Here is a 19283-nt window from a genome sequence, read left to right as displayed (position 1 = left end):
AAGAAGAAGAAGAAGAAGAAGAAGAAGAAGTATGACTAACCCCCCACTAATCCCAATCCGACACACCACACACACATGAAGAGAGGCGAACACCCGTTTGTCTTGGCAAAACGCGGCTATGTACGTAAACCCCCCCAGCCGCACCAAAAAAACCACAGTTAGCGAGTCATTCTAGGCAACCACCTTTTGTTGCCCAATTTTTTTTGGGAATTTCCAAACAAGGAAGCTAAGTGCGGGAGATGTGTCATGGATAATTGGGTGGCTAGCTGGGAAATCTTTTGGAAGGGGGTAGCGAATCGGATGTTGAGGCGGGAAAGGGAAGGGAGCGGATATAAGAGTTGTTTCCCTCGAATGTTAAATGCCTCTTTTTGCTCGTTTTGTTTTTTTTTCTCTGTTGAAAATCACGCATGGGCATTCGTGTGTGTATACTAATTCCATTGTTCGTCTTGGAGAAGAGATGGATTCAACTGACTTGATGGGGTCGGTCGTACAGAAAAAAGATGGATAAGAGGGGGGCGCTCTCTCCAGGCAGCAACTTAAAACCAAGAATACGAGAAGAAAAAAACGAGAAGAGAAGGGATATCCTGCAGGGCTCCCGAACGAGTAGAAAAAACGCCAGAATAACGCCGAGGCTATGCTTTTTGTGTGTGTCCTTGGTGTGCCAGTCTGCGGACGACGGTAATGGGAAAGATGTGCGCCGAAATCGTAAGAGAAAAGAGTAGGAGCAAAGAACAAAAAAAAGGCGGGATAAAGAAGGAAATGGGGTAAACGTCATGACTGTCGCATCGTCCTAACATGCTGCGTCCGGTGCGGTCGTCCACCTCTTTCCCGCCTCGCACCACCCATCTCGACGAAATTGCCCGGCGGACGAGTCAAATTGTGATTTCCTGCCTTGAGCTCCTTCAGATCCTCAGCATCAATCAAGCGTCGTTGCCATAGATACTCGAAAAGGGCAAAATCCGGTCGGCTAGTCCGCAGCGTCTGGCCATACATGACATGAGCCGAAGCAACATGATGCATGCGAGCAGCCCAAGCAGCATGACCTCCACCCTCACATGCGCGAGCTGTCCAGTCACAAAGTGGACACTGCACTTTCAAAGGGGGTTCCTCGCCGCGGAAATGCGATAAGCAATGTCGTTCCCATTCCTCCTGGTTGTGCGAGATATAATTGCAGTCGAGGAACCAAAAAGCACATTCGAACACTGGCACGCGGGTCATGCCCTGTGGCATTTCAAGGACGCCCTCATGTCCCTCTTCGAGCAGCGGGTACCCAGCAAGGTGGCCGGCGAGGCCCGTACTAACGCTCGTCTCGGTAGGCGTGGCTTCGGTGCAGCACGAGTGCAGCGACGGGGGACTATGAGTCGAGACATTGGACTGGTGGATCAGAGCCGGCGCCATGGACGAGACGCTCTTGATGGACTCTGGTTCGAGCACCAGGCTGTCAGCCGCCGGGGCCTGGATGCCGTGCAGGTATTGCGAGCCGATGTGTACCAGACGGGCAGAGAGGTCGGGTTGCTGTACCCAGTCGTGCAGCGTGGGCGTTACATCGCGGTCGCGCTGGCGGAGAGCGGCCAAAGACATGTTTGGTGCGACTTGCGGGGTCGGCTGTGGCGCAGGCATCAGCCTCAGGCGAAGACGAGTCTTGATTGGGTGGGAAGAGGGGCAGAGTGCATCTTTCTGGCCTTGCGGACAGGTATGGGCAAGGCGGTGCAAGCGAATCAGGACTCACTGGGTCTTTACAGGGTCTGCGAGGCGTACGCCCGGCATCAACGTCGAGGGAAAGATGGGGATGTGAGGAGTGAAGGGTAGGGCTTAGCGTGGGTGTGTTTGCGGGGGACGGTCTGTTCCGGTCTGGGTCGACGAGAGTCTAGGGCGACGGATGTCGTGGCCGGCGGGTAGGGAGAGTCGGGGGTGTTTTTTATGTCCAAGATCTCGATGTGTCGGTCTCAAAGCAGATCAGATGGTTTCTGCGAGATGCGGCTCTGGGAGGGATTGGCATCTTTGTCGCTGCTCGGATCTTCACACCCACCGACCGCTTGCATACCAAGTCGCCCATGGCGAGTAACCGTCATTAGCCCATCGACCACGACGGCGTCACGCCCTCGAGCAACGGCTCGCCTTGCCCTCAGCGATAGTGAATTGATTGGGCCGGCAGCTTGCAGATGACGGCTGTCTGCAGAAGTGGGGTGACGCCTCTGAACAGCCGAACACCCTTTCCCCACTGCATGGCCGACCGCTCCCGTGCCACTACGAATTGACCTCTTGTATGGCGCTTTGTCGGTGAACCCGATGGGCTGTCCCGAATGAAGAGTCATCTGAATTGGCTTGGCCTACGCAAATATACTGCACTTTGGTGTGTCTGCATTGTGGTCATGTGCTTGGTGGAGATTAACGACTCTGTTGGTCCAAATATAAGAGTGACATAGGTATGAACAGATGTATATCTGTGGTTGCGGCACAGCAGATCAGAGCGACCGACTGAAGCAGGGTCAGTAGACCAGCTGGGGCAAGAGTGCATGCTGTCATCACATACTATCACCGTACATACAACGTACATACTTACACTTTGATTTTTATCTTCACAGTGCGTCCAACTGGGATGATCGACCACGAACCATGTACATACTGTATGTAATTAATAACCAGCAATACGAATGGAGTAATTCGCTCGTCAAGCTGGTGACAAACTTTCGGCCCATGCCGGAAATACCAAGACCGTGTTGACACATACCTGGCTTCGTACATCCAACATGACGGCAACTCCCTATATCGCTCTGAGAAGTGGGAGAATGCCAGCTGTACGTACAGTGTTGCGGTCCCAGCGAATGCGCCCATGACTAGCCCTTGGCACTCTGATGTCGCGTTTCATACTACGCGAACGATCCCTGCTGCTTCAAGCGGCCTGCGACACAACCTCAGCACAAAACCACTGCCGTGCGCATGTGCACCATCCCCCCATTTCCGTGGCTCGCGACCTCTCTTGGCCATGTTCTGGTTTCATTCTGCAGCCCACATTCAACCTCTTCCACGTGAACTGATCTGGGTCTCCCGACACCCATAGCACCCAAGTACCTACAGTACCAGCCGCCCAACATCTTAGCTCCTCAACGCTACCGTCTCAGATCCTCGTGTCACGACACTTTGCCGTCGCGGCACGTCCTAGGACCGTGATAAAACTGGAGACCAACCTTGCATAGCAGCCGCAGCCACCCCTTCCCGCGCATGATCACTTTTCCACGAACCGTCATAGTGTCCGCGGTACCCTGGATTCGCCTACTTCACCCTTAGGCCGAACTCCCGCTTTACGAACGACGCTGTCGCTGCTGTCGTAATACTCGCTCGCTCTAGAAGCCAAAGATCGGCAAAACTTCCATGCTCATACAACGCCATAACATCATACGGAAATACCGATCGACTGCATCGCTGCCCACGCCTTGGGCGACATGCTCACACTCGCCTCGCTCTACAGCCTCCCTCCCGTACTCCTCAGCCTCACAATCACACGCGCCTACGCATCCCCAGATGGAGTTATCGGCGACCAGAAGACGCATGTCCGCCCTACCTTCGCGACCACCTTGACCGGCGGCGAGGGCTGTGACCTGTCCGAGATTGACGACATCCGCGAGGGCTTCTCCGAGATGGTTGCCCTGTTTGCCGCTGCTACGCCCTTTGACCCCACCTCGCAGCCAGGACGAGAGTTCTTCGGCCCCTCGATAGCTGGAAACTACACCGACATGATTGCTAAGAATCTGCAGCGAGCAGCAAACTACGGAGTACTCGACGGAGAGGACGGTGCCATCAATGCTGACATCCATATACGGTGCGACGACCCCATGGACCTTTGCGACAAAGGCAACAGACGCGAAGGTAACCACGCCGCCTACAACCTCGGCAACGAACCGCACGTTGTCTTCTGCTCCGACTACTTTGACATGGACCCCCTCGAGGCGCGAATAAACAACAAGGCCGAAGACCAAATCCAAAAGGACCGCCTGATGGAATACTACAACCGCGCTTCTCTGTGGGCACGCATGGTGATGCATTTCTCCGACATCGGCACAGCAGTCGTCCAACGACCCACTCCTGCACCTCCAAACTCGACCACCGAATGGATTGTGACCTCTTCTGAAGGTCCAATGAATACGTCTGTGCTCGCTGGCGTGCTCAACGAACAGGGTGATGGCCCAACCGACCGCCAAACCCTCAAGTACGCATACGGTGCCACACGCGCAAAGCTGCTCGCCACTCTATCCACCCAGATGCCCTATGATGCTGCAAACAATGCCGAGAACTATGCTCTCTACGCCCTGTCGCAGTACATCATCAAAGACAAGACCTTCTACCCCGCAGTCCCCATCATGGATTTCCCAAACGAAGCAAGCGTGCTTACCAATGACAACCTCCAGGATGGCGAAAGGTGCAAATATGCCTTTTTCGACATGTCCGACGTCGTGTGAGTTTCTCCTTTCCCCTTTGTTTCTTTTCCGTCCTAGCATGGTGCAGACATGTGCATAAAGGCTAATGTTACAAACAGTGCAAGACCGTCGGATATGTTATTAGAAGGCGCGCCACTACCCTCTGCAGCCTCATCTTCTCGTGCCTTGTCTTCGGCCATGATAGGCATGACTGGCGCTGCCTTAGTCTACGCCTTCATGGCCACGTCGATTGGATGAAGTGGATCAAAGTTGCGAGAAACGCCAAGCATTTCTGTGTTTGAGTGGAAATTTTCCAAGAAGAAGAAGAGCAAAACCAAATCTCTTGCTAGGAGATGTAAATGGCATGGGAGTCATGTATGCGTTAAAATCCCCCGCTAAACCTTGTGTGCGTCTGGCAACGCTGATTGCCTGATGTGAACCCATGATGGACAGACATCGTATGATGCGACACGGGTCCGGGAAAGCACCTCCTCGTATTGGATGAGTACGTAAAACCCCTAACCCTGTCATCTTTTTTGATACCGCTTTCGATCTACAAGCGGATACTTGGGTCGTACGGAAGCGTAAATGACTACGCCTGGCAAGACTTGGGTGTGGTAGGGGACCATGGGCGCCAAGGGATAGTAATTTTGACTCCGTAGCTCCACGCTAGGATGTAGAGTCCTATCATGATGGTAATTTTTCGACTGGCTGGTTGAAGAAATCAAGGCGAAGAAGAAAAGGCATAGATGTCTTTGACCTTGATGTCCTGGCCTGTTCGATAGCGATAGAGAAGATAGTAATAGTAATAGTCAAACAACAAGTGTCGAATTGACAGTGACTGTATTGTGACTTCTGTACCTTCTCTTGCACAGTCGACAAGCTGCGAGCACCGAATGTGGCAGTATGTTCTGTTCCAGTATGTCCTTCCGGGTATCAAGAGCAAGCATAGCTTTCTGAAGTAAGGCATAACTATGGAAATGTAAAAACAGTCGTAGTCGTGTATTACCCAATACTATATTTCGAAGATTGCCCTCGCATCCTGGGCGAAAGAGGTCGATGGACAGAAGGTGGATTCCAATCCGGCCGCTTCCTCGTCGGCCTTGAAGAGCCAGGCTCACCCGGTCCATTCTTCATAGCCTGCACTACGGCCTCGATGACGTTTCCCGTCTCCGCGCGCACCTCTGCATATTTAGCAGTAATCAAAGGCTCCTGAATGTGCAGTCTCAGGCTGCCAGTCAGATCCAGTTTCTTGCCCGCTTTCAGCAAGCCCATGAGATCTGGTCTGTCTTGAATAGCTTTGGCATTGACAAACATGCCATGGTCGTCGTATCCTCGCTCTTTCAGTTCGTCTTTGATTGCATTGCGTAGACGGCGTCTCGCCCATGCTCGTACACAGCTCGACCTGCTCAGATTGACACCTGTAGTTGCATGCCACCAGAGTCCTTGTTTCTTGCGTTCTGCCTGTCTGCGCTTCTGCGTCTCATGGAGGGGATGCGAAGCGTCGCTTACGACGTGGTTGAGGATGAAGTTTTTGTATTCTGGCGCATAGCTTACTGTGAACGTATTGGGCTTGTTCTTAGCGAGGATTGCGAAGGCGCTCTTCATGACTCTCTTTTTTTCTTTCTTCCTCGTTCTATCCGTCACGTTTCGACGAATTATGCACAGTGACGTTTGCAAAAAAATGGTCGAACACAAAAACGGTCACAAGGAAGACGGGTTGGCTGCTCGGGTGAGCGCCCAACGCTAGACTCAAGACAGGCAAGCGCAGGGCGTTTAGCGCCAAATGTCCAGGGCAGGCATCCCACAGTGACTGTGTCGGAATCCACGCGAAGGCGAAGCGGGCTGTGTGTGGTGCAAACAACGGGTCCCGCCACTACATAAGAACTTGCGCCCTGCTTTCTTAAGTCCCTCGACTCCCATCTCCACTTACAATCAACACACAAACAAGCTTCGACAACCGCCAGTATGCCGAAGAACAAGGGAAAGGTATGTTTGTTGTTGCTTCCTTTGGAGGGGCAAGGCTCCCCACTACATGCGCACACAACCTCCATGACGCTGCCTGGCCTCACTCCCAGGCAGCGTCTCACCTCACCTCATGGCGAAGTGTGAAGCGCTAGCACCACTCTATACATCTATTACCAAGACGCCCAAACAGCGTCAAATCACCTGCTAACCACCCCGAACCACAGGGAGGTAAAAACCGACGTAGGGGAAAGAACGAAAACGACAATGAAAAGCGCGAACTCGTCTTCAAGGAGGAGGGCCAAGAATACGCCCAAGTAGTAAAGATGCTCGGAAACGGTCGTCTGGAAGCCCAGTGCTTTGACGGCGCCCGCCGCCTCGCCCATATCCGCGGCAAGCTGAGGAAGAAGGTCTGGATCAACCAGGGTGACATCATCTTGCTCTCGCTGCGCGACTACCAAGACGAGAAGGGCGATGTTATCATGAAGTACTCTGGTATGTTTTTGAATGACCCCCTACCCGGACATTTTGCGTGTCGAAGGAGAAAAATCGAAGTGGTAAAGGTTGTTTTGGCTGATGAGATATCGTTGTAGCCGACGAAGCCCGTTCATTAAAAGCTTACGGCGAACTCCCCGAGAACGCAAAGATCAACGAGACAGATACCTACGGCGACCAGGGCGACGAGGGCATCGGTTTCGAATTCGACGAGGACCGTGATGATAGTGACTCGGATGAGGCTGAGGGTGGTGGCAAGAAGGAAATTGATATTGATGATATTTAAAGCGAAGAGAGAGATATATATGGGGAGAAGAGGTCCGCCATGCTGTCTCGACTCTTTGCTTTGCGCTTTCCGCGGCTTCTAGCGTTTTTGCGGTAGCGAGGGTTGGGCTGCTCAAATGCTGCTTCTTGCGAGCGGGCGGATGAGAGAGACAGACAGACAGACAGAGAGAGTTTGTGGTTATTCTAATCAAATCGACTGCGGTGATGGAGGAACGATCCAGTTCTTCTTTATATTTGACATATTCTCCATGTTCCGCGACTCGAATTTGTCTACATTGAAAGAATGATGATTGGCCAAAAATGAACAACAACCGGCAAACCAAACCCATCAATGTCCCAAACTAACTAAACACCTGCAACTGCACATCCTCATACACACTCCGATTCAAAAACCGATGCGCCCTCCTCCCCACATCCGTACCCACTAGCCAACAAATCTCGCGCTCACTCATATTCGCCACCTCGAGTATATTCTCGCTCTGAAGCATCAGCGTCGTAACCGCATTCTCGTTGATCCCCGGTAGCGCCCTCAGCATATCCTGACTTGTTTGGTTGAAACTGCGCATCTCGTCGCCGCTAAGATGGGGATCGAGACCCAACTGGACGGCGCGCAGGGGATCCGGTTCATCTTGCTGTTTCTTTAACTCTGCGAAAATCTCTGCGGTTTGATAGGGGGATGAGGACCAGATGATGCGGAGGCGGGGGAAGGCGAGGGTGAGCATTACGAGTTTGGATTGGAGGTCCGGGGTTGTTGCTGATGAGAAGGCGGAATTGGTGCTTGAAGCGGCGGGGGCGGAGAAATCGGTAAAGGGTTCGAGAGTGAAGGATTTGTTTTGGTCGAATTCGATGAGGAGCATGGGGTGTTTGTAGTGTTCAGTCATTGATTCTACTTGGTTGAAGAGACGGCCGTTGGTGAATGATGCGATCAGGTCGCGGATGGATTTGCGCTCCACGCATATCTGGGGGGTGAGGACGTAGTCGCCGACTGTGAGCATGCAGGGCACGATTACCATGGAGCGGCCATGGAGGAGTGAAGGGAGTGACGAGCGAAATTCTCGTACGTCGACGACGACGCGAGGAGGTTCGGCAGTGGCGGCGAGCCGGCCTCCTCCTGCTATCCTTGTGTTGATTGTGCGCAAAAAGGATTCCTCGGGTGCGAGATTGACAGATGGGTTCTGGGTAAAGGCCATGTTTGCGCGCTCTTTGATGAGCCGCGTGAATGCATCTTTTTCACGACGAACAGCCGACAAGTAGCGTTGCTCTTCAACACTGCCGCCATAGTACATGAAGAATACCTTGACAGTCCGGTCCGTGTGGGAAGACCGGTACACTTCGATACGTCGGATGAAAGCCGCGTCCGGCTCGTACATGATGACATATCTCGGTTTCGTTTCGTCAAGAACGTGCTCGTCTAGGTCTCCAGAGTAGGGATGTATGATGATCAACGAGTTCATGTCGAAGAGTTCATAGTAGCTTTCCATGTTTTCCAAAGGGTCGAGACCTACTTCTCCTGGTTTTTGCGCTGCTTCCACTTCGGTGGGCTCAAGTTCGGCCATGAGACTGGCAATGTGCGCGTCACGGTCTCCAGCTGTACGGACTGCGCCTGTGTCACCTCTTGAAGGACCAGCTGCTGCATTGGCTCCTCCTCTGACGCGACGTCGCTTGTTAGGCGGAGGTTTGCCAGAAGTCGGACGTGCGCCACTTTGAGCATTCTTGTCTGTGTTGTTGTTGATGGCTTTTTGGTTCTCCGAGAATAGAGCAGCACTGACTTTGCCAAAATCGCGTTTCCACGCCAGGTAGTTGCGCAGCTTACGTCGCATCATGAATTTTGCTGATGGCTCATACTCTTCTTCATCTTCATCTGCAGAGCCCTCTGGTTTGACATACATGGTCTGTAGATATTCCCGTAACTGCGCGGCTGTACCCTGGTCGCCGCACATGATGAGAATCGACCCGTTTGACGAATCCTGCGGCGTGGGGTTCAAATATGCATCTTGCTCAATCTCTTGCAAAATTTCAGCTAGCTGCGTCCATTTGGGAAACTCTTCCAAGACAGGTTCCAGCGACTCGGGTACTGCATTTGAGGCGTTGGCTAGGTCAGCATTAGATACCTTGCCCGTGTACACTCTCCGCTTAGCTGTTGTGAAAATGGTATCAGCGGCATCGAGAAACAGCCAGGGGGACTGGTTCTGCTTCGTTGACCCTGGTGGGGGCTGGGAGGCCGCCAAGACGGTGTCGAGATACTTGTTGAAGTTCACAGCATCGTAGGTGAGGAGTGCATGTAAAATGGTCCGCAATAGGGACAAGTCACGAACAACCTGTCGCGTCTTGAAAGTAGTTCGATGCCAAACAGGATCCAACTGCCGTCGAATAATCTGGTCAAAGTTCTTATGCAATGCACTGTCCACTGTCCAGTCCTCGACTTCCAAGCCCGGGTTGCCCTTCTTGAGCTCGCTGATGCTAGCTTCCACACATGCCAATACAGCATTCTGTATATCCTGCATTGCTTCCGTCATGGGTACTTCCAATTCAATCACTTCAGCCTTCTTGCGTCCTTCGAGCGAGTTTGCAACGGCGACATGGAACCTTGGGTATAGCGCTGGTTTTGTCAAGAATAGATTCTTCATCATGTTGGTGAGTGGAGAGAACCCCGAGGTGAAGGGCTCTGGTGTGTCCGAGAAGGCTTTCAGGAAGCCAATCTTGTTCTTCTGCCGGTATATTCTCAAGATGAAGGCTTCCAGAGAAGTGGCCACGACTCGTTCAGCATGTAGCACTACGACACCAGTCACCGTCTCTGGGTTGAGCAGGCCGGACAAGAAATCCACAATCAGAATGCGCGATGTAATGCTGAATATGCCACCTTGTGCGTACATTTTCTCGCGTGTTCCGACGCTCATCAGATCGGTATTGACCAGGCTGAGGCCACGGCATTTGGGCGCGTTACTGACTGCCGCGTGCTCGGCCAGCGCCTCGCCGATCCACACATTTTCGCGGTCGTCAGCTCCGACGAGCAGGATGAGATTGTTACCGGCGGCATCGTACGAGTGTAGGAGATTTGTCACTATGCGCAAAAGGCCGAGGCCGCGGGCGAGAAGGACGAGCTCATCTTCCCCGCGTAGCTCATTGAAGATGTCTTGTTGAAACCCCTATGATGTCATCAGTACAAGGTGTCGCATATTGAAGCGAAGACATACGAGAGGCAACGAGAGCTTCACGGGGGCTTGCGCATCGCCGGGCATTGGGTACTGCTTCGACTGTCGGGGTGGGGCGGACAAACTAAGTTGGGGTGGTGATGCGCGTCCCGGGTTTTGCGCGGGCCTTACGCCAGATCACATGGGCGCGAGACCAATGCGAGGATATTGGAGTAATTCTTGGCAACTTTGAGAGCAAAGGCCATCTAGCAGCCAATTCAATCGTATCATACTTGATTCGCTGCCAGGGCTGAGGGCGGATAATTTGAGTCCGGATTTAAGAAGCGGCTTCAGATTGTGATACATGTAAAAATACAATAGTAAAAAAAGGGAATCATATCAAATCGGCTTGCTTGATCACTCTGCGCTTGCCCTGATCTCTGCCTGTCTTCTCCTGCTTTCAGCAGCATAGGCGTCGCGCTCCTCTCTGCGGGCTTGCTGCTCTGCCTCTGACCTCTTTGCATCCATTTCCTTTTGTGCAGTCCAGACTAGTTTGGTCAGCAGGCGGGCCAGGCATTATGTGTTAGCGGACGAAGACATACTAGGCTTATCCGACCTGGCAGCCTCTTTCAACTGGCCGACGAATGCATCAAATTCTTTCTGTCTTTGCTCTCGTCCTGCCAGAGCCTTCTTTTGGAGTTCTGGGTTGTATCTCTGCATATGTTGTAAGCAGGCTGCTAGGCGCATGCGCGTGGCAGAGCTGTAATACCTTGAAGATTTCCTCCTCTGTAGGCGTGACATACCAGACGAGCGCTGGCCCGCCTACGCAGAGGACTGCACCTCTGGAAAAGTCAGTATGTTGCTTGCAGATAACAACGAAACATGTCACATACGCTGAGAAGGCCTTGATGTATGTTCGGGCAGAAGGCATGATTATCTCTTTTGTAAGCTCACTCAGTGCTCAACTGGCAAGGATGGTTTGGTGCGTGTGTGTGTGTTGGCTAACGGCGGAGACGTGCACAGCCTGCAGCCAAAGTGGTGAAGTCAGCATTCCATGCCGGCGCCGCGGTGAAAAGAGGCTAGTGGGATGCGCCACACCTACCGTCACGTGTATCTGTACCCCGGCAAGCCTGAGCCGCACTGCCACTGAGGCTGACGACGGCTGGTGGATTGCGGATGGTGGCTGGTGAATGGTGGCTGGTGGGCGGGGGGCCAGCGTTGGGTGCGGCGAACGGCGTTCCCGAAGCCCCCCAGGCTTCGATCGGCAGGGCTTGAGTGGTGCCAATTGGTCGAGTCTGTCGAGTTGCATAACCTGTGTATGATCTCCTCCCGCTCTGCAACTCTGTTCGTACAGACACTGTCTCCCCCCGCTGACCCTCCTCTTCTCACCGCCCGCCGCTGAAACCAATCGTGTCCTGCTTCTCTCATCTCGGCTGATGACGAACAATCATAATGCTGTCGTTATCATGATGAAAGCTCATTTAATCAATTGGCGGTGCTGCTAATTAACGGCCTTGATTCGCTTGCCCCCTCCCACCCCCCCAGTCGCTTAATGCGGTGTTTCAGGGCGCCCCCGGATGCTGGCAATGTCACACTTTCTTCTTTATTTCGTCAATGCAAGGTTGCTTCGGCGCTCAATGAACAGACGGCTCATCTTGGGTTGAAACGCCAGAGTCAAGCCATTGGATCTCACCTCCGTGTTTTAGGAGCGCGACTGCAGCCACACCCGCAAACCCCCAATAAGCGTCGATTCCCAGTGGGTTGTAGTCGCACAACCTCTACCTGTCAACACCCTTCATTCTCCTCTTGACCTTCTGCCGCCCGTGTGACTTGCCTGTTTCTTGCGCCTGTACGACCCTTCTTTAATTTCAACACATCCTTGCAAGGGCCACCATTACCACCCTATTCCCCACGTCCGCTAGCACCTTACCCACGCGCGACAAACACGCCGAGCCAGGTCCGGTCGTTGAACGCGCGCATGCACAGGCGCACTTAACTTCTGCATCCCCGCCCTTTGCACCTCATTGCTACCTTCTTCGCCAAGTTTCTAAAATACAGAGGGTCGTGTTCACGCTATCCCCCGCAACTCCGTCGGCATGGCATACCAGCAGCAATACGGCAACTACCCGCAACAGCCACAGCAACGGCAACGCCAACAACAGGGCTACGACAATCACCATGACCAGCAATATGACCAACAGTACTATGATTATGGCTATGACCAGGGCGGCAATCAACAATGGGACAATGGCCACTACGATCAGGGCGGATGGGGGAATGCGCAACAACATGGTGGCTATCAAGATATGAATGGATATTCGAGACAGGCTCCACCAAACCAAGGTCATCGACCACCCCCACAAGACCAATACTATCAGGACGAGACATACAATGATCCGTATTACCAACAACCGCCCCCACAAAATCAGGGTCGAGGACCACCTCCTCAGCAGCGACAAGATCCTCGTAACCGACCAGTGGGGAGAGGAAATGGGCCCTCACCAAATCAACAGCCAGGACGGGGTGGGCTCAGACCGTCGGGTACGTTGCGCTGTCTTTGCGCCATTGATGCATATCGTTAGGTCATCATATCAGACAAGATGCTAATTGTTTTACATAGGCCTTGACCGGTCCATGCTGAATCCTCCAGCCCCAAAGAAACTACCTCAAGATAACCCGTTTCCAACATTTCCTCCAAAAAACCAGAAGCAGCAAGGCGCAAATCCTACAATCGATCAGAGCATGGCGCAAATGAATATCAATGATAATGGAGGGAACGCGGGACCCAGAGGTCCACCAGGGCGAGGACAGCCTATGCCACAGAGAGCAGGACCTAATCCTCGGCAGGACTCAGGGCACTTTGAGGACCAAGGTCAACGACAGCCTCGAAATCAGATGCCACCAGGCCAGCGACCGCCACAGATGAATGTCGATACTAACAGAAGACCAATGCCGCAACGTACATCTGATCCCATGTCTCCCTCCAGACGAACTTTCGGTTCAAACACACAGCGTTCCATGACCATGCCCCAGAACGTGCAAAATGGCTATGGAGCGGGCGGGTACAACGGCCAACAAGAGTATGCTGAGCCTGGAGCGATGTCTGGCTATAATGGCCCTACATCGCCAACCTACGTTCCACCCAGGCCAACTACTGCTGGCGGAACCAGACCAAATGGTCCCTCGATGCAGCAAGGACAAAGACCTCCAATGCCGCAAATGCCATCGCAACAGTCACAGCAGCCACAACAAGCGCAACACGATGACCCCTCGGGCCTAGATAACTTTTATGATGATTACTACGGTTCAGACGACCGCAAGAGCATGGGAACTGCAATCGATATGCCAGATTTCGATGCCATACCGGAGACAAACAACAAGCATCGCCGAGGTGATTCGATCGACGGCCATTTGGCTCCTGCAAACGAAACAAAAGCTTATGCTCCACCGGCCGCTCCTGCAAATCCGCGGGCTGGACCCAATGGTAACGTCCAGGGCCAGTTATCGCGAAGCCGATCGCAGCCACAACTTAACAACCAATATGCCAACGGTATACACCAGATGGCTGCGGATGCCCCTCCTATGCCGGGCGTGCCAAGGGCGAACACCGGATTTGGAGGTCCGACTGGTCTACCAAACGGAGCCCGAGGTCGGGGGCCGCCACCTCGGGGGATGACAACGGACGGCATGCCACGAGGACCGCCCAACCAGGGCCCTATGCAGGGACAATCGCAAAACTTTGACCCCAGATACGGACGCAATCCACCGGGAGTTCAAAGACTATATTCAGACGAGTCGACCTATTCAGAGCCACCACCGAACACAAGGAACTTCACATCACCACCAGCAGCCGGTAATGCCATACCTCGACCAGGAACAGCGGCACCTGCACCAGGACGCCACCCCAGCGACCCGTTAGGCAGAAGGCCCGGTACTACTCAGCCGCCGTTGAACCCAGACGCATTACCAGCACATCCAGTGCCTGTACGGCCGGGTTTGATGCAACAAGGACAACTACAGCAACAACAACCCCAGTCATCGATGCCTCAGCAATCAAGACCGCCGCCTGTTCGTCAGTACAATAGCGAGCCAGGACGCCCAAGTTACGATAGTCAGCACTCCACCGCAAAGCGAAACAGCGCACAAAATGCAGCCCCCCACCCAGTAACGCATGATGAACTGAACAGATTGCGTAATGTTTGGAAGAAGTCTGAATCTTCAGACATCGCTACAGGCCTGAAGTTAGCAAGGAAGCTTGTCGAAGCGTCTAGTGTGCTCGCTGACGAAGGAGGCACTGCTGATAACCGGACAAAGAACAAGAATCGCGAAAAGTTTATGCAGGAAGGCTACAAGATAGTGAAGAAGCTGGTCAGCATCGGATCTCCCGACGCCATGTTCTATCTTGCCGACTGCTATGGTCAGGGAACCCTTGGTTTACAGGTGGATACGAAAGAAGCATTTACTCTGTACCAATCCGCTGCAAAAGCTGGACATGCTGCAAGTGCGTACCGAACAGCCGTTTGCTGTGAGATGGGCCACGAAGAAGGCGGAGGTACAAAGAGGGATCTGGTCAAAGCAGTGCAGTGGTACCAGCGTGCGGCAGCACTAGGTGACACGCCTGCAATGTACAAGATGGGCATGATCTTCCTCAAGGGACATTTGGGCCAGCAAAAGAACTTTGGTGAGGCCATCAACATGCTCAAGCGTGCTGCCGAACATGCAGACCGAGACAATCCTCATGCTCTCCACGAGCTAGCCCTCATCTACGAAGCATCAACCGGCACTGAACGCATAGCCCGCGATGAAGCATACGCGCTGCGACTCTTCCACCAAGCCGCAGACCTCGGTTATAAGTTTTCTCAATTCCGCCTCGGACAAGCATACGAATACGGTATGTTGGGATGCCAAATCGACGCTCGCACAAGTATTGCTTGGTACACAAAGGCTGCGGCTCAGGAAGAACACCAGAGTGAACTCGCCCTATCTGGCTGGTATCTAACTGGTACACCCGGTATCCTCGAACAAAGCGACACTGAAGCATATCTCTGGGCCCGCAAAGCAGCGTGTGCGGAACCGCCTCTGCCAAAGGCCTTGTTCGCCATGGGCTACTTTACTGAAGTTGGAATCGGTTGCTCAAGGAGTTTAGAGGAGGCGAAGAGGTGGTATGGAAGGGCTGCTGGTAAGTTTTATACCCTACCATACTCCATTTTCTGAGATGTTTTCAAAGACTGACTTTTACACTTCTCAGCATACAAATTCCCCAAGGCCCAAGAACGACTTGAAGAGCTCAAAAAGGGTGGAAGCAAGGCCCAGAAGAATAGGGAGAGGTTGAGTAGGACGAATCAGAGGCAGCAGGAGGAGAATTGTACGGTTATGTAGGCTGCGTTTGTGGAGATGCTTGATTTGCTGGTTACTGGAAGCAAATGGGCTGTAAACCCCACCCTTTCTTTTGGCACTAGGGTTCTTGTGCCAGGGGTGCATTGCCTGGTTTAGCATTTGACGGATATTTGCTTATGTTTGAGCGATTTGGTAGTTCAAAAAGGGAAAAAAAAGTGGATTTCAAGAGATACTCTTTTTTTTTGCAATGGCCTTAGTATGAAATCAATGATGGTGGGTGATATGAATCTAGAAATGGTTATTTAGGTCCTCCCTTGGTACGAGAACGAAGTTTCGTAAGCAACATATCATAACAATTCATAATTATTCATTAGACACTGCAAAGCTCCATTCACAGCATCAACATAACAACCATATATCTACACTCTCATCTAAGCATACTCCAATCTCTCCTCCGACCACCCCGGCCTCAAATACTCGCCATCAAACCTCGACTTCCAACTACTCTCGACCGCAAACTCCTGCACCATTTTCACATCCACCTTCGCACCTTCCTCCTCCTGCGCCCAAACACTCAGTCCCAGTACGTTCTCCCCGCCGTAATTCAAGATACCAGGTGGAACAGGGAATTTGACTTCGTTGCCCACAAACGGGTTGAATCGAGCATATTGGTACCCGTTCACGAAAAGCTGGACACGAATCGTCTTCGCGGCGGGAGCGTTTAGTATGAATGCGAATGAAGCGTCAACGTCTGCGGGGACATCGAGGGGGAAGGTAGTGCGGTAGAACTTGATATCTGCGCCTGAGAAGCCAGTGGAAGGGGAGGCAGAAGCCCAGTCTGCGTCATCGAAGCCGGGGAGATGCCAGCCTAGGCGTTCGGCAACGAGGCCGCCTTCAGCTAGGGGACCACGGACGGGGTCGAGCAAGGTGGATTCGCCGCCTGCTTCTCCGGCGATTTTCCAGGTGGTGAAGTTTGCGGGGCCGGAGAGGGAGGCGCGAAGGATACCGCGGGGGTCGGTGGCGCCGCCGCGGAGGTCATGGCCGGTGTTGTCTTGGGCGATGAGAAGGACATTAGTACTGTTTGAGTGGACGGTTGCGTTGGCGAAGGAGAGCGTTGCATTGGCTCTGCCCAGTGTGGTGTTGCCGAGCCAGGAACCAATGTGCTCGCCGTTAAGCCAGGCGCTCCAGCCGAAGGCGAGACCACCTTGGACAGAGAGTTGGACGCCGGTGGCTGAGCCATCAAAGTAGCCACGGAAGAGGTGGAAGCTGTTATGGAAACCGTACTCATCGACGTAGAGAACTGGAAGTGTGTCTGGTTTCGTAGGGTTGGGGGTGCTGAGGTGGTCTGCAACGACCCATGCAGCACCGCTGTCATCGTAGTCGGCCTCCCTTTCTGGGAGACCTTCGTTGACTTTCCAGTCTTCTAGAGAGGGCAGTTGGATAGTGCCGTTGAAGGCGGTGACGTGTGCCTTCAGACTACCGTAGGAGGTTTGCGAGGTAGATAACTTCTTTCCGTTCCAGGAGAGAGTTTTAGCGCTGGCGCAAGCAAAGACTTCAATATCAGTGCTGTTCATGATGTCTCCCTTTAGGGCAAGAATATCGTCATCAAGAGCTACATGGCGTACGAGATATGGTCCTTGTACCAAGACTATGTATATGTTAGCTTCAAAGCACAAAAACTCATGATTTCAACAAATGCACTTACCAGATTCGTCAACAGGCGCAAAGGGGTCGTTCGATAGATTCGGAGCCCAGAACAAGTAAGCGGTAGGCTTATCAGCAACAACAACCTTGACGCCATTGTCAAACTGATATACGCTCATACCAGACACAGTCTGAATGTTGGTTGTAACACCCTGGGCTTCGGCATAAAACGTGGCATTCGAACTTGTACCACTGTTAACAACTGAGCCCTTTGTAGCACCCTTGACATGGAACTCAACAGATTCGCCAACGCCAGTCGATAGCACTACGACTGGCTGGGAATCAATGAGAGCATATGTGAGAACTTCTGCAGTGGAGTAGGTAAGAATACTGTCACCCATCGCGAAGTCGGTGACGATAATCTTGGACTGGTGGCCATTGAGAACAATATAACCGCCGTGTTGAGGGACGGTGAGGTTACCAACCGATGTGCTGACGTGAAGCTTAAACGACTCTCTCGTTGCCGACGAAGATGTAGCATGAATGGTAACGTAGAATGCACCATTGGTAAGAGGATTACGGAGCTCGCTAGCCGTAACAGCCGAGTTCGTGCTGTACGAAGTGGAATTTCCCACACGATCGGTGACTGTCAAGCCATCCGCAACACGAGTGAACAGAGCCAAGTTCTTGGTCTCGTAAAACTTGGCACCAATCTCACGGTTCTCACTGATGGGACTGCTGTAGTCGTAGGATGTAGCTGTGACTGGAGCTGCAAGGGCACCCCAGTTTGTTCCTCCAAACATCATGTAGAGAGAAATAGCCGTGACCCGCTGGGAGATCAGATTCCGGTAGAATAGATTGGCAAAATCAGCGCCAATGTCGCCGGGACAGCCGCCTTCTGGTCCACCCCAGGGATTGTATGAGCCACCTTGAAACTCTGGGAAGAAGCTTGGCTGGGTTGGAGACACCTCTTTGAAATGGTCGTAGTAATTGATGGTCTGGTATGCTACGTATCTAGAAAAAGGGTCAGCAAGCAACATATGAACACCTCGAATGTGCAATACATACTCTCCGTTAGTACCCGTGCACTCGTCAAGGTTACAAGACCAGCAAGACGGGTAGCTGTCGAGACCAGCAACATCGACATTTCCGACAGCACCAGGCGCGTAGTCCTTGCTCCAGCTTCTGGTGTTCATATTAGGATCATTATGGATAAGGGGGACATCAATGCCATGAGCTCGTGACATGTCCTCCAATGCTTGCATGTAATTTGCAGCGCTTGGGTTTGGAATCTTCTTGTCTCGGTTTTGCCACTGCTCGCCATACTCATTCTCGATCTGGTAAACCAGCGCATTTCCACCCTTGGTCACGAGATGCTCGGATGTGAGCTTGGAGAACTCGGAAAAGTATGGTTCCAATGCCTTGATATACCTTGGATCATCGTTGCGTAGCTTTCCATAAGCTCCTGTTGTGAGCCACAATGGAAAACCTCCAGCATTAGCCTCAGCATTGACGTACGGACCAGGCCTGGTAATGACGTAGAGGCCAACGCGCTCCGCAATTTCGAAGAGTTTGGTGAAGTCGTGCGCGCCGCTCTCAAAGTCCAAGGTCTGGTTGCTTGCGCTGTGGTAGGCCCAGTTGCCGTAAAAGGCGAAAGCTGTGAAACCTGAAGAACATTAGTTCTGACTCGAATGAATGCGCCTTGTGAGTCGCGATACCTACCAGCTGCCTTGATCTTCTCCAGCAAATCTTCCCAAACCTCATAGACAGGGATACGCCAGTAGTGAATTTCTCCAGAGAAAACGAAAAGACGCTTTCCATTCACTTTGAAGGAATAGTGGTCCCATTGCACAACATCATTCAGCCCGTTGTCGTGAAGCGGCCATGTACTGGGCGTATTATTCTGAGCAGCAACGCCAGATCCATTTGGTATCGCCGCCAACGAATACAAAGCCGACAGCCACGATAAGCCAACAGAAGTCTTCATGGCGTTTAGGGACCGAAGACGTCG

General features: G+C 52.6%; 8 protein-coding genes across 8 annotated transcripts; 3 read left to right on the top strand and 5 right to left on the bottom strand.

The window, feature by feature from the left end:
- Positions 1–771: 771 nt before the first annotated feature.
- COCCADRAFT_28625 (uncharacterized protein) lies at positions 772–1581 on the bottom strand (the record flags this gene model as incomplete). The annotated part of the gene is made up of 1 exon (XM_007716992.1): positions 772–1581. The coding sequence occupies one exon, from the start codon at positions 1579–1581 to the stop codon at positions 772–774; it is 810 nt and encodes a 269-aa protein (XP_007715182.1).
- A 365-nt stretch (positions 1582–1946) lies between these two features.
- Positions 1947–2752, bottom strand: COCCADRAFT_28624 (uncharacterized protein; the record flags this gene model as incomplete). Its single annotated transcript, XM_007716991.1, has 4 exons — positions 1947–2294; positions 2345–2501; positions 2564–2625; positions 2732–2752. 4 exons carry the CDS (start codon positions 2750–2752, stop codon positions 1947–1949), a joined length of 588 nt encoding a protein of 195 aa, XP_007715181.1.
- Positions 2753–3443: 691 nt separating this feature from the next.
- COCCADRAFT_103715 (uncharacterized protein) lies at positions 3444–4673 on the top strand (the record flags this gene model as incomplete). Its single annotated transcript, XM_007717009.1, has 2 exons — positions 3444–4453; positions 4535–4673. The coding sequence occupies 2 exons, from the start codon at positions 3444–3446 to the stop codon at positions 4671–4673; spliced, it is 1149 nt and encodes a 382-aa protein (XP_007715199.1).
- Positions 4674–5420: 747 nt separating this feature from the next.
- COCCADRAFT_103717 (uncharacterized protein) lies at positions 5421–6023 on the bottom strand (the record flags this gene model as incomplete). Its single annotated transcript, XM_007717008.1, has 1 exon — positions 5421–6023. The coding sequence occupies one exon, from the start codon at positions 6021–6023 to the stop codon at positions 5421–5423; it is 603 nt and encodes a 200-aa protein (XP_007715198.1).
- Positions 6024–6383: 360 nt separating this feature from the next.
- On the top strand, positions 6384–7161 carry COCCADRAFT_103741 (uncharacterized protein; the record flags this gene model as incomplete). The annotated part of the gene is made up of 3 exons (XM_007717007.1): positions 6384–6404; positions 6608–6875; positions 6974–7161. The coding sequence occupies 3 exons, from the start codon at positions 6384–6386 to the stop codon at positions 7159–7161; spliced, it is 477 nt and encodes a 158-aa protein (XP_007715197.1).
- A 340-nt stretch (positions 7162–7501) lies between these two features.
- On the bottom strand, positions 7502–11222 carry COCCADRAFT_39284 (uncharacterized protein; the record flags this gene model as incomplete). Its single annotated transcript, XM_007717006.1, has 6 exons — positions 7502–10306; positions 10494–10530; positions 10713–10839; positions 10894–11005; positions 11061–11133; positions 11185–11222. 6 exons carry the CDS (start codon positions 11220–11222, stop codon positions 7502–7504), a joined length of 3192 nt encoding a protein of 1063 aa, XP_007715196.1.
- Positions 11223–12387: 1165 nt separating this feature from the next.
- Positions 12388–15670, top strand: COCCADRAFT_103740 (uncharacterized protein; the record flags this gene model as incomplete). The annotated part of the gene is made up of 3 exons (XM_007717005.1): positions 12388–12832; positions 12912–15470; positions 15540–15670. The coding sequence occupies 3 exons, from the start codon at positions 12388–12390 to the stop codon at positions 15668–15670; spliced, it is 3135 nt and encodes a 1044-aa protein (XP_007715195.1).
- A 389-nt stretch (positions 15671–16059) lies between these two features.
- On the bottom strand, positions 16060–19259 carry COCCADRAFT_7463 (glycoside hydrolase family 35 protein; the record flags this gene model as incomplete). The annotated part of the gene is made up of 4 exons (XM_007716987.1): positions 16060–17276; positions 17334–18286; positions 18341–18938; positions 18995–19259. The coding sequence occupies 4 exons, from the start codon at positions 19257–19259 to the stop codon at positions 16060–16062; spliced, it is 3033 nt and encodes a 1010-aa protein (XP_007715177.1).
- Positions 19260–19283: the final 24 nt, after the last annotated feature.

The sequence above is a fragment of the Bipolaris zeicola genome (assembly GCF_000523435.1).
Source record: "Bipolaris zeicola 26-R-13 unplaced genomic scaffold scaffold_161, whole genome shotgun sequence".
NCBI lineage: Eukaryota > Fungi > Ascomycota > Dothideomycetes > Pleosporales > Pleosporaceae > Bipolaris > Bipolaris zeicola.
The sequence above is the reverse complement of the archived record's forward strand: the minus strand, read 5'-3'. Positions and strand labels throughout refer to the sequence as shown.